The 14,380-nt window shown below is 51.2% G+C and overlaps 1 protein-coding gene across 1 annotated transcript in view; it reads right to left on the reverse strand.

Moving 5' to 3' along the window:
* Positions 1 to 4,472: 4,472 nt before the first annotated feature.
* Positions 4,473 to 14,380, reverse strand: part of BTBD2 (BTB domain containing 2) — a 48,802-nt gene continuing 38,894 nt past the window's right edge. The window contains exon 9 of the mRNA XM_060232773.1: positions 4,473 to 7,296. Within this exon, the coding sequence (XP_060088756.1) occupies positions 7,135 to 7,296 (162 nt within the window). The 3' untranslated portion in view covers positions 4,473 to 7,134. The remainder of the gene's footprint in view (positions 7,297 to 14,380) is intronic.

The following is a 14,380-nucleotide window of genomic DNA, read 5'->3' on the forward strand; positions in this document are numbered from 1 at the left end:
AAGGAAAAGAAAGGAGATTGTAGGCCGCTCTGAGACTCTGTCCTTGAAAGGGCAGCTTCAGGGAGAGCTCTCTCAGCCCCGCCTGCCTCACAGGGTGTCTGTTCCGGGGAAGGAAAAGAAAGGAGATTGTAGGCCACTCTGAACCTCTGTCCTTGAAAGGGCAGCTGCTGTGAGAGCACTCTCAGCCCCACCCGCCTCACAGGGTGTCTGTTGTGGGGGAGGAAGGGAAAGGAGATTGTAGGCCGCTCTGAGTCTCCGTCCTTGAAAGGGCAGCTGCTGTGAGAGCCCTCTCAGTCCCACCCACCTCACAGGGTGTCTTGTGGGGGAGGAAGGGAAAGGAGATTGTAGGCCGCTCTGAGTCTCCGTCCTTGAAAGGGCAGCTTCTGGGAGAGCCCTCTCAGCCCCACCTGCCTCACAGGGTGTCTGAAGCACATGAACAAAGCAGGAGTCAAATTGTGCCTTTAAGAGCAACCAAGTTTTATTGAGAACATGAGCTTTCATGTGCTTTCTAAGCACGCTGCATCAGATGAGTCAACAAACTGCATGTATTTCAGCCCACAATACCTGACCCCCTCGTCTGAGGAAGTGTGCTTAGAGAGCACACGAAAGCTTCCGGTCTCAATAAAACTTGGTTGCTCTTAAAGGTGCCACTTGACGCCTGCTTTGTTCAAAGGAACCAAGATTGAGGAGGGAAGGGAGGGTCTACAGACAACCCTTGGTTCTTGGCGGTGGCTTCCACTCAAAATTAGGATCGCTTCAGTATGTGCAATGTTGTTTTTTTTAAGAAAAGAAAAACTCCAACAATGCAAAACTAAGAACACAGCCTTAAATTATGCGCTGGAGAGAATTTAATGTTCCAGTCCCAGAAAGGTGCGTAAAAGGAAAAAAAAACAAAACTCAATTTAAAATGTTTGCGAGGGTGCGCGAACAGGTAGGGAACAGACCTGCAGTGGCGGGTGTTTTCTTTTTTCAACTTCAGGTGTCGCTGGAAAGCTTGAGAGAAATGGCAAACAGAGGTGTGCGCGGGGTTGGGAAGAGAACCTTTTGAGCCAGGCTCTTAGCCAAACACCCCCCTTCCCTCCCAAAAATCTGCCTCACCCTGAAAAGGATTGAAATTCGAAGCTCGTCTTCACGCAGATTAAAGTTGTGTGTCTCTTTTCCGTCAAACAAACGAAACAGGTAACTTAAGCCTGAATAGAAAAAAAAAAACCCAAGGATTTGTACCGTTCTTAGCTCCAGCAGCAGAAAGCGCAAGTGTCAGCATTGTGAGTCTTAGTACGTAACTGCTTTAAAACAAACACACACACACACAAAAGAAGTACTCACAGGTAAACGGTGTATAAAGTCTCTCTGAAGCTTCGTGGAAGCCATAGAAGTTAGGGGCTTTTTTTAAAAAAATAAAAAATCACAAAGGTTGGGAGGAAAAAAAAAAACCTTGAAAAACCAAAAATTAAAAAAAAAAATTAAAATAATTCTACAGTGATGTTTTCCTTTGTGCTTGCTTCCATGCAGCGAAGCGCGTTTGGGGGACCGGGTGGAAAGCGAGGCGGCGTTTAGGAGTCGGAATGGCGGGAGTGTCTCGACAAGCGTGTTCTGAAATCCTCTAATCCTAAATTCCATAGAGGTACAGCCATAGGGGCGGAGGGTTGCGAGGTAGCACCCGTTTCTGCTGCGCGTGTGTGTTTGTGTGTGTGGGTATATCACAGGGGTGTCAAACTCATTTGCTAAGAGGGCCGGATCTGATGTAAATGAGACCTTGTTGGGCCGGGTTCTGTCGGGTTGGGCCAAGTCACGCCGGTCCGGGCTACGTGTGTACCTATTTAAGATCAGGTAGCAGAGATATAAACTTTATAAAGGACACAAACACAAATATGTATTTTTAAAAAAAATTAAAACGTGCTTAAAACGTTAGCACTCGTTGGTCTTAAAGATGCTTTCTTTGTGTTTCTGCCGTGAGTTCCAGGCAACTGGGCAAAGGAAGCTCCGGCTCTTTCCTGCCTTCCCCAGGGGACTGGAGGGGGAGGAGCCTCAGCCAATAGAAGGAAGAGAGGCTTGGCTCAGGAGCTGGTGCTGTGCAACTGAGAGGGCCTGGCCAAGCAAGATGTTCCTCCCTCCCTTCTTCCCCAAGGGAAGAGCCTCAGCCAGTGGAGAAAATAGAGGATTTTGCTCTGTAGCTCCTGTGCGATTGAGCAAGCCTGGCAAAGCAAGCTGTGATGCAGAAGGAAGCAAGAGAGAGGGAGAAAGAAGCAGATGACAGCCAGTTGCTCGGGGGCCTGAGAGGAGCCCTCCGGGGGCCTGATTCGGCCCCCGAACTGCATGTTTGACACCCCTGGTATAGCACATAGTTTGTGTCTGATTAAGTGCAGAAGTGGGCATAGTGACTGGATCCAAGGCCCCCCTCCCACCCCCCCCCCCCAATAAAGGTCAGGATCTTGACTGATCCACTATAGATAAAACTCTGGTTTTAGCAGGTTGAGCATTGTGCCTAGACGTCCCTCCCACCCCACCACCCGTTTGTTTCGGGGGGGTTTTTTAATTGTCTGGCTTGGGATTAAAGTTGTTTTAGTTTTAATACATTTTGGTCTCCAGTGCTTTCGATAAGAGACAGATCTCTGTCTGTACCCTGTTAGGCTTTGTAAATGGGCTTACCGAACCCCATGCGAGCGGCAGCTAGCAACTGCGTCCCTTCCTGGGGAGAGGAGGAGAGAGACAGAGAGAGGAACCGTCCCTGCTGTATTTCCAGCATGGGGGAGAAAAGGCACTCAGTTTTTAAAAAGGCAAAGGCAGTTCCCTGTGCAAGTACCAGTCGTTTCCGACTCTGGGTTGAAATTGCTTTCGCGACGTTTTCACGGCAGACTTTTTTACAGGGTGGTTTTGCCATTGCCTTCCCCGGTCCTCTACACTTTCCCCCCAGCAAGCTGGGGACTCGTTTTTACCGACCTCAGAAGGATGGAAGGCTGAGTCAACCTGGAGCCGGCTACCTGAAACCAGCTTCCGCTGGGATCGAACTCAGGTCGTGAGCAGAGAGTTCAGACTGCAGCTTTAGCACTCTGCGCCACGGGGCTCTTTGGTTTTACAGGCAATTGAAAACCCTTGGGGGTGCGATCACACGCACTAAATAATGCACATTCAATCCGCTTTCGGTGTGCTTTCCAACTAGATTCTAAGAATGTAAGAGAAGCCACGTTGGATCAGGCCAGTGCCCCATCCAGTCCAACACTCTGTGTCACACAATGGCCAAGAAACCCAGGTGCCATCAGGAAGTCCACCAGTGGGGCCAGGACACTAGAAGCCCTCACACTGTTGCCCCCAATCCATGCACCAAGAATACAGAGCATCACTGCCCCAGACAGAAGAACATAAGAGAAGCCATGTTGGATCAGGCCAATGGCCCATCCAGTCCAACACTCTGTGTCACACAGTGGCCAAAAAACCCCAGGTGACATCAGGACATAAGAGAAGCCATGTTGGATCAGGCCAATGGCCCATCCAGTTCAACACTGTGTGTCACAAAGTGGCCAAAAAACCCAGGTATCATCAGGAGGTCCAGTAGTGGGGCTAGAAGCCCTTCTACTGTGTCCCCCCCTTCCACACCAAGAATACAGAGCATGACTGCCCCAGACAGAGTTCCAGCAATATCCTGTGGCTAAGAGCCACTGATGGACCTCTGCTCCAGATGTTTATCCAATCTCCTCTTGAAGCTATCTATGCTTGTAGCCGCCGCCACCTCCTGTGGCAGTGAATTCCACATGTTAATCACCCTTTTGGGTGAAGGACTTCCTTTTATCCATTCTAACCCAACTGCTCAGCAATTTCATGGAGTGCCCACGAGTTCTCATGTGAGAAAAGGAGAAAAGTACTTCTTTCTCTCCCTTCTCTATCCCATGCATAATCTTGTAAACCTCTATCTTGTCACCCCGCAGTCGACGTTTCTCCAAGCTAAAGAGCCCCAAGCGTTTTAACCTTTCTTCATAGGGAAAGTGTTCCAGCCCTTTAATCATTCTAGTTGCCCTTTTCCCAATGTGATATCTTTTTTGCGGTGCAGTGATCAGAATGGTACACAGTTCTCCAAATGAAGCTGCACCATCGATTTATACGGGGGCATGATGATACTGGCTGAACTGACAAAAAGTCTACTGGGCGAACTGGCAAAAGCCAGCTGGAAAGTGCATTAAAAGCGGATCGAAAGTGCATTATTTGGTGTGTGCAATGGCGGTCTCGGTGTTGCTCGTTTTGTGATTCTCCAAAAGTTTCTGCACCTCCAAGTTGCATGACAGCCTCTCGAAGGGGGGTGGGCCTGGGCTTTTTGGGACCCCTGGGCCCAATCCTGAGGTTGCAGAAAGGCTTTGTCAAAACAGCCGCCACCCACCCCGCACGATCGCTGCTGCTCAAAAGCCTCCAGGGCCGTTTGATCTAGAAGTGTACGGAGTCTTTTTCCGTTTCCCTTCTCTCTTGTCACAAAGGACATTGGCTTAAAGACAACCAGGCTGCCTTTATTGGTTTTCTATGTACAGAGAGTGGCAAAGACCAAACACAGCGTCAGGAATACCTTTATTTTTTGTCCGTTATACAGCACAAGCAGCGTGTACGGCCTTGGCTCTTGGCGGGAAACCTTTCGTCATTAGAGGACCTCTTTTGCCGGGGGGGGGGGTGCGTTCTGCAGAATGCATCTGTTTTGGGGGGATGCTGTTTTAATAAATAAAAGAGGCTCCCCCTCCCAGAAGTAAGGGGGAGAGAATTTCACACCAGGTAGGTTTAGCAGCTCAGCTAAGCCGGACGGGGGCCAGAGATCCAAAGGGAATGGAAAACTGCAGCAGTGGCGGTTTCTTCTTGTAGCCAACAGACTCTCGCTTGGAACCCAACCGTTAAGCGTCGCTTATGCACAGGGGAAAGGTGCTACGTAACACAGCAAAAGGGTAGGACTAGAGGTGCGGAAGAGCAACCCCTCCATGCTGCAGCGTCAACGGGGGGACCGGGGGGGGGGATTTGTCCCACTAAAGAGCTGCCTGTTTAGACAGATGGACCCATAACACATACTGGCCATTATAGAAACAACTCCACCCCACGGTGTTCAAGCCACGAAGCGACACGTCCCTCTAAGCTGAGCGATTGGGAGCTAGCTCACAGGTTTTTTAGCCTCCGGCTCACACACTTTGTGCCCGAGCTCAGGAACGATGGCCCCCAGAGCAAACCAATTTATGCAGCAGCTCGCAACTTTTGACGCCAGCGGCTCGCATAGCGGACATTTTGCTCGCGAGGCTCCACAGCTTAGAGGGAGTCCTGGTGGGGGGGTCTTCAGCAAGATGAGTCAATAGCGTAAAGGAGCTGGAGAGAGAGAGAGCGAGGCTTCCTAGATGGGAAGCCGCTCGGGCGCGAGGTCACGTTCCATCTCAGAGCGGCGGAAAGCTTTTCCTTTGGCAAAAGGCGGGGCTTCTCGGCGCCAGAATTTCCTCGCGCACAAAGCTGGGAAACGGAAGGTGCCAAAAAGTGAAGCGCGGGGCGTGACCTTAGAAAACCAGGAAGGTTCAATTCGGGCAGGCCGACGCTGCGCTTCGTTGGTGCCGAGTGGCGGCCAACTTAACGGCAACTCCAGGGAGGCTTTCAAAGCAAGGAACGTTCAGAGATAAGTTTGCATACCCTGCCTCTCTCTGGGGCACGGGGAGGTCTGACTTTGCTGAGCTTCTGAGATCAGGCAAGCCTGGGCTACCCGCACTGGGGCAAGGGGAGGGAAACGCGGCACCCAGGAATGTAGCTTGCCTGCACCCGCCACCCTTCCTCTCAAGAGATTTGTCATCTGGGAGAGTGACCCATTTCGGGAAGGCTTTACCCACCAGAAGATGTCTTTCCTCATCCTTATGAGGAAAGATTCAACAACCTCCCCATCCCGGCTGCAGGATTGGAGTGGGAAGCGGCCCAAAAAACAAACACCTTCTTGCAACCAGTGTGCAACACAGCTACAGTCTGTAGTACGACGACTTCGGGGACAGAAATACGCACAGAACTTGTTGCTGCTGGGAGATGTGCTTCTTTCCTCCCCCTCTGCACTCCCCGTAAGTGCGTATTTTTTCCTTTAAAGAATGCCCAAAGAGAATTCTGCCCCGTCGATGGCTTTGGGGGGGAGGGGGGGGGGAAACGTTCAAGTTACCGAGTTCCAGAGCAGCCTTTTTTGCGACCCGAGCCGCCGAGTTGCTTCCCCGTTCCCGCAAAGCGGTCGCCCACAGAACGAGACGGAAGAAAACGGCTGGGAGAGCAGAATGCATTGTTAAGTTGCACTGGATTAACAGCGGCGGAAACACTCGGAGGCTCCTTACCACAAAACGGAAGCGGTGGATGGTAGCCGGCTTGCCGGTTGTCTCGTCGGCCCAGGCGGCTTAGGACGAAAGGGAGAGAAGCGAGGCAGCTGAAACAGGCCGTCGAAGCTACCCTTCCCAGCTGCGCCTTCCGGCTCCGTCCAGAAACGCAAGACGTTTTTTTGTCCCATCGGTTCAGTGTCCAGGAGTGACTTGAAATGTTGCTTCCGTCAGAGGAATTCCCGCTCTCCGTGCAAGTTAGCACGCGGGACATTTCTAGGAGGCGGAGAACCGCCCTGACCTTCCTACCCCCACAGGTGCATTGTGGGTAAACCCTGCTAAGCCACAATCGGAACCCCATTCTCCCACCGCCCCGACCTGGTAGTGAGCAGAGAGGGCTCTCTCCGAGTACAGAACAGCCTTCCTCGCTACAAACAACTCTTACCGTCATCGCGAGCGTGACCGGGGTGTGAAAGCTGCTACATTCATTACAGTGAAAGAATTGTCAAAAGTCAGGTTACCGGCGGAAATAACGGGGGGAGTCGGGAGCCTCGGCCGACCTGGCGGGTAATGCTGGTCAACGTTATGTCCCCTGGTGAGGAGAGCGAGGCCGCTGTCTCCCCCACGCGGCATGACCGGCCGTGTCCGTCCACTAAGTCACTAACTCAGGCTAGCGTACTTCCAGCTGGCAGAGCAAAATGGTGAGCCGGTGATTTGTTTTGGGGGGTGGGTTGGTTGTTTTTTTTGTCTTTTCTTAAAGCTTGGAAGGACACGGGGCGGGAGGGGGAAGGCAGCGGGAGAGGAGCAGCGCCTGATCCGTCGCTTGACTCCGCCGGCAGCAGCGCTATGTGTAGAAGATGATCTCTGGGATCTGTCCGTCCTCCACCGAGGTGCCGTTGTTGTTCCCGGCGGCGTAGCAGAAAGTGAAGCAGGTCTTGGTGCCCGTTGTGGGTGACTCGTGGATCACTTTACGCAGCCCTTTGGTTCCGTAGTGGGAGTCGGGGCCCTGTGGGGCGGGATCATGCGGAAAGAGCGGGTTGTAACAACTCCAGTTAACATAAGAACATAAGAGAAGCCATGTTGGATCAGGTCAATGACCCATCCAGTCCAACGCTCTGTGTCACATAAGAACATAAGAGAAGCCATGTTAGATCAGGCCAATGGCCCATCCAGTCCAACATTCTGTGTCACACAGCGGCCAAATATATATATATATATATATATATATATATATATATATATATATATATATATATAATACACACACACACACACTGTGGCTAATAGCCACTGATGGACCTCTGCTCCATATTTTTATCTAACCCCTTCTTGAAGGTGGCTATGCTTGTGGACGCCACCACCTCCTGTGGCAGTGAATTCCACATGTTAATCACCCTTTGGGTGAAAAAGTACTTCCTTTTATCTGTTTTAACCTGTCTGCTCAGCAATTTCATCGAATGCCCACGAGTTCTTGTATTGTGAGAAAGGGAGAAAAGTACTTCTTTCTCTACTTTCTCCATCCCATGCATTATCTTGTAAACTTCTATCATGTCACCCCTCAGTCGACGTTTCTCCAAGCTAAAGAGCCCTAAGCGTTTCAACCTTTCTTCATAGGGAAGGTGTTCCAGCCCTTTAATCATTTTAGTTGCCCTTTTCTGAACTTTCTCCAATGCTATAATATCCTTTTTGAGGTGCGGTGACCAGAACTGCACACAGTACTCCAAATGAGACCGCACCATCGATTTATACAGAGGCATTATGATACTGGCTGATTTGTTTTCAATTCCCTTCCTAATAATTCCCAGCATGGCGTTGGCCTTTTTTATTGCAAACGCACACTGTCTTGACATTTTCAGTGAATTATCTACCATGACCCCAAGATCTCTCTCTTGGTCTGTCTCTGCCAGTTCACACCCCATCAACTTGTATTTGTAGCTGGGATTCTTGGCCCCAATGTGCATTACTTTGCACTTGGCCACATTGAACCGCATCTGCCACGTTGACGCCCACTCACCCAGCCTCAACAGATCCCTTTGGAGTTCCTCACAATCCTCTCTGGTTCTCACCACCCTGAACAATTTAGTGTCATCCGCAAATTTGGCCACTTCACTGCTCACTCCCAACTCTAAATCATTTATGAACAAGTTAAAGAGGATGGGACCCAGTACCGAGCCCTGCGGCACCCCACTGCTTACCGTCCTCCACTGCGAAGACTGCCCATTTATACTCACTCTCTGCTTCCTATTACTCAGCCAGTTTTTGATCCACAAGAGGACCTGTCCTTTTACTCCATGACTCTCAAGCTTTCTAAGGAGCCTTTGATGAGGAACTTTATCAAAAGCTTTCTGGAAGTCAATGGCCCATCCAGTCCAACACGCTGTGTCACATAAGAGAAGCCATGTTGGATCAGGCCAGTGGCCCATCCAGTCCAACACTCTGTGTCACATAAGAGAAGCCATGTTGGATCAGGCCAGTGGCCCATTCAGTTCAACACTCTGTGTCACATAAGAACATAAGAGAAGCTATTTTGGATCAGGCCAATGGCCCATCCAGTCCAATACGCTGTGTCACATAAGAGAAGCCATGTTGGATCAAGCCAATGGCCCATCCAGTCCAACACTCTGTGTCACATAAGAGAAGCCATGTTGGATCAGGCCAGTGGCCCATCCAGTCCAACACTCTGTGTCACATAAGAACATAAGAGAAGCTATTTTGGATCAGGCCAATGGCCCATCCAGTCCAATACGTTGTGTCACATAAGAGAAGCCATGTTGGATCAAGCCAATGGCCCATCCAGTCCAACACTCTGTGTCACATAAGAGAAGCCATGTTGGATCAGGCCAGTGGCCCATCCAGTCCAACACTCTGTGTCACATAAGAACATAAGAGAAGCTATTTTGGATCAGGCCAATGGCCCATCCAGTCCAATACGCTGTGTCACATAAGAGAAGCCATGTTGGATCAAGCCAATGGCCCATCCAGTCCAACACTCTGTGTCACATAAGAGAAGCCATGTTGGATCAGGCCAGTGGCCCATCCAGGCCAACACTCTGTGTCACATAAGAACATAAGAGAAGCTATTTTGGATCAGGCCAATGGCCCATCCAGTCCAATACGCTGTGTCATATAAGAGAAGCCATGTTGGATCAGGCCAGTGGCCCATCCAGGCCAACACTCTGTGTCACATAAGAACATAAAAGAAGCCATGTTGGATCAGGCTAGTGGCCCATCCAGTCCCAAACTCTGTGTCACATAAGAACATAAGAGAAGCCATGTTGGATCAGGCCAGTGGCCCCTCCAGTCCAACACTCTGTGTCACATAAGAACATAAAAGAAGCCATGTTGGATCAGGCCAGTGGCCCTTCCAGTCCAACACTCTGCGTCACCCAGTGGCCAAAAGTTTTTTATATATGTATACATATATATACACACTGTGACTAATAACCACTGATGGACCTGTGCTCCATACTTTTTTCCAAACCCCTCTTGAAGCTGGCTATACTTGTAGCCGCCGCCACCTCCAGTGGCAGTGAGTTCCACATGTTAATCACCCTTTGGGTGAAGAAGGACTTCCTTCTATCCGTTCTAACCTGACTGCTCAGCAATTTCACTGAATGCCCACGAGTTCTCATATTGTGAGAAAGGGAGCAAAGGACTTCTTTCTCTACTTTCTCCATCCCAGGCATAATCTTGCAAACCTCCTTGTTGTCGTCCTTTTAGCCCTAATTAACACCAACAGCAGCTCCCTACAAAGAGGCAGCGCCTGCAGGTCCTTCCTTCCGCCATTTTATTCTCCCACTGCTGGGAGAGACATTCGGCCCAGGTTCCCCAGGGTGGAACTTGAACCCAAGGCTCTATGCCCCGGCTGGGCCTACTGACCACCACGTCTGCTGGCTCAATGGTTTTCTTTGTCCGTAGGACTTCCTGAAGTCCACCAATGCAGGTTGTGATTGTAGTTCCCAAACTGGTGTGGCTGCATAACCAGGCTGCTGCTTCTACCCACTTTCAGAGAATCCTTCTTCAGGCAGCTCACCAAGGGACACAGTTTCAATTTGGCTCGGCTCTGCTTCTCTCCAGAGAAGAAGAAGAAGATATTGGATTTATATCCCGCCCTCCACTCCAAAGAGTCTCAGAGTGGCTCACAGTCTCGTTTCCCTTCCTCCCCCACAGCAGACACCCTGTGAGGTGGGTGGGGCTGGAGAGGGCTCTCACAGCAGCTGCCCTTTCAAGGACAGAGGCTCAGAGCAGCCTACCATCTCCTTTCCCTTCCTCCCCCACAATAGACACCCTGTGAGGTGGGTGGGGATGAGAAAGCTCTCCCAGAAGCTGCCACTTCAAGGACAGAGTCTCGGAGCAGCTCACAATCTCCTTTCCCTTCCTCCCCCACAACAGACACCCTGTGAGGTGGGTGGGGCTGGAGAGGGCTCTCACAGCAGCTGCCCTTTCAAGGACAGAGGCTCAGAGCAGCCTACCATCTCCTTTCCCTTCCTCCCCCACAACAGACACCCTGTGAGGCGGGTGGGGCTGAGAGAGCTCTCCCAGAAGCTGCCCTTTCAAGGACAGAGTCTCAGAGTGGCTCTCAATCTCCTTTCCCTGCCTCCCCCACAACAGACACCCTGTGAGGCGGGTGGGGCTGAGAGAGCTCTCCCAGAAGCTGCCCTTTCAAGGACAGGGTCTCAGAGTGCTCACAATCTCCTTTCCCTGCCTCCCCCACAACAGACACCCTGTGAGGCGAGTGGAGCTCAGAGAGCTCTCCCAGCAGCTGCCCTTTCAAGGACAACCTCTGCCAGAGCTCTGGCTGACCCAAGGCCATGCCAGCAGGTGCAAGTGGAGGAGTGGGGAATCGAACCCGGTTCTCCCAGATAAGAGTCCGCGCACTTCACCACTGCACCAAACTGGGATCAAGCCTGGCTCCACATTCCTCTTTGTCCTTGGCTTCCTCTGAAAGCGGACGGAAGCAGCAGCCCACTTAAGCAGCCACCCCAGTTTGGGAACTGCAGTCACCCCTGGATGGGTGCGTTGGACTTCAGGAAGTCCTACAAACGAAGAAAAACACTGTACATTGTAAAATGGGCCGTGAAGTAATTTCAAATTAATGTGGAAATATTGTGATTCAAAATATTGTTTTCAATGTATTAGTTAAAGCTCTCGTGGAATGTTCTCTTATATACTTTACTTATGCCTTTCAGCTTTCTGGTTTCAGAAACTTAGGGTGTTTTTACATTCAGTTTGATCCACCTGCCACTGTTCTGCTTTAATTACCGTATTTTTCACACCATAAGGCGCTCCGGACGATAGGACGCACCTTCCTCCTGGGGGGCGATCCGCTGCCTCCGATCCCGGCGCTTCCGCTGTGCCTTTCTGCCTGGCTTCAGCTCTGACGCGTACCGCAAGCGCCGGGATTGCTCCCTCTGCCCTCCGATCCCGGTGCTTGCGGTAAGCGTCAGAGCTGAAGCCAGGCAGAAAGGCACGGCGGAAGCACGCTGCCCTCTCCACAGCCGGCGCTCGCAAAGCGCTGGGTTTGCGGAGGGGGCGGGTGCTTCCTCCGTGCCTGCCTGCCTGGCTTCAGCTCTGACGCTTACAGCAAGCGCCGGGATCGGAGGGCAGAGGGAGCGATCCTGGCGCTTGCTGTAAGCGTCAGAGCTGGAGCCAGGCAGGCAGGCACGGGGGAAGCGCCGGGATCAGGCGCGGAGGCAGCGGATCGCTCCCCCCCCCCAAAGGTAGGTACCGGTACCTTCGCTCCATAAGACGCACACACTTTCCCCCCCACTTTTTTTTGGGGGGGGGGGAAGAGCGTCTTATGGTGCGAAAAATACAGTATTTTCCTTTTACATTTAAGCGTTTCTATTTTGGGGTGGGGGGTGTCTCTGAGCAGAGGGCAGCCGGAATACCGGTGCTTAGTTAAATGTCCAAGATTGCTTGGAAATCATGTCAACACTGCAAAAGCAATACAGATTTAAATCACTGGATGAGGCAAGCAATGATATGTAAAAATTTCAAGTGCTGTCGGTTCTCATGCAAATTACTGTCAGTGCTGTCAGTTCTCATGCAAAAGCGTTGGCTTTTGGAGGAGTCTTTTAAAACACGTGAAAACTTCTACAAGTTTGAAACGCCTGTAGAGAAAAAGACCAGATTGAAACTAGTGTGGAGAAAAATGCTGCAGCAGAAGCTCCGAAACTCAGCTCACCGAAACAAATGTAGATGCTTCGGGCAGCAACGATGCGGAACAGTTGTGAGAAAGTTAGGTAATGTAAAAGGTGAGTTTCCAATGCAGTGTGTGGGATAAACATGCCACTGAAGCTGGGTCAGAGGTCCCTTACCTTTTTTGAGCCTGCAAGCACCTCTAGCATTCTGATGCAGCGTGGTGGGCTGCTCCAACTTAATTTTAAGTCATACGGGCAGAGCTTTTTTTCCTTTTTGTAAGCAGGAGCTCCTTTGCATTTTAGGCTGCGCCCCTCCGATGCAGCCAATCCTCCATGAGCTTCCAGGGCTCTTTGTGCAGGGCCTACTGTAAGCTCCAAGAGGACTGGCTACAGGAATGGAATTCTAGCAGGAACTCCTTTGCATGTTAGGCCACACACCCCGATGTAGCCAATCCTCCAAGAGCTTACAGGGCTCTTAGTATAGGGCTTACTGTAAGTTCTGGGAGGATTGGCTACATCAGGGTGTGTGACCCAGGGCTTTTTTGTAGCAGGGGAACTCCTTTGCATATTAGGCCACACCCCCTGATGTAGCCAAACCTCAGTACAGGGCCTACTCCAAGAGGATGGGCTACAGGGGTGGAATTCTAGCAGGAGCTCCTTTGCATTTTAGGCCACGCCCCTCCGGTGCAGCCAGTCCTCCAAGAGCTTCCAGGGCTCTTCGTGCAGGGCCTACTGTAAGCTCCAGGAGGACTGGCTGCATCAGGGGGTGTGTGGCCTAATATGCAAAGTGTTTCCTGCTACAAAAAAAAAATCCTGCAAATGGTAAGATCCTGGTGCTGTAGCAGCGGCTGCTGCCCAAGCAACATCGCTAAACATTTGTACAGCCAATCAAATCTCCGATGGTCCATCAGACACCTCTCGCTGGCGGGGGGGGGAGGAAACAGCCTGGCCCTGCCTATGTCCTAAAACCCCCCAAACACTCGGAGAACACCAGGAAAGGTATCGGCAGGCATCACGCTGGACACCCCTGCTTTGGAGCCAGTGTTCCCTCTGAGCTGAGTCAGTGTGAGCTTGCTCACAATTCTTTAGCCTTCCGGCTCACACCGTTTTGTCTTAGCTCAGGAAAAACGGCTCCAGAGCAAATTGACGCAGCAGCTCGCCGCTTGAATGCCAGTGGCTCCCCAAGTAGAATTTTTGCTCACTCCACGGCTTAAAGGGAGTCTTGTTCAGGACATGGTAGGCTGCGTTAGCCTGGCCTCCGCTCCCCCCCACCCCAAGACACCTCCAGAAGTCTGAAGGTGCGCTTGAACAAGTCTCCAATTGCATCCTGTTCCAAAATAGCCTCCAAAACACCCACAGAAGATCGGAACAATGGCAGACCTGCTTTGCCCCAGTGAGCCCTGATCCTGTCAGACTAGTCTGCTCGTGCGGGCTAATTTCTAGAGTAGGACAATGTGATGTTTTTTGCCTACAGCAATAATGTGATTTTTTTTGCCTACAACTCCCATCAGCCCCAGCCAGCATGGCCATGCTGGCTGGGGATGATGGGAGTAGTAGGCAAAAAAAAAAATCTGGAGAGCTACCGTTGGCTACTTCATGGTCTAAGTCACACAGGGGTGGGGAACAGTGGCTCTCCAGATGTTTTTTGCCTACAACTCCCATCAGCCCCAGCCAGCATGGCCAGTGGCTAGGGATGATGGGAGTTGTAGGCACAAAAAAACATCCGTAGAGCTACCGCTGGCCACCCCTGGTCTACAGTCTACCCTCTACAGCAAGGTTGGCCAACGGTAGCTCTCCAGATGTTTGGCCTACAACTCCCAGCCAGCATGGCCAATGGCTGGGGCTGATGGGAGTTGTAAGCAAAAAAAAACATCTGGAGAGCTACCCTTGGCCACCCCTGCTGTAGAGGATCGTTGCCTCTAGCAGACTGGACAGAGCGTCTACCGG

Source organism: Heteronotia binoei, chromosome 2, assembly GCF_032191835.1.
Source record: "Heteronotia binoei isolate CCM8104 ecotype False Entrance Well chromosome 2, APGP_CSIRO_Hbin_v1, whole genome shotgun sequence".
Classification (NCBI taxonomy): domain Eukaryota; kingdom Metazoa; phylum Chordata; class Lepidosauria; order Squamata; family Gekkonidae; genus Heteronotia; species Heteronotia binoei.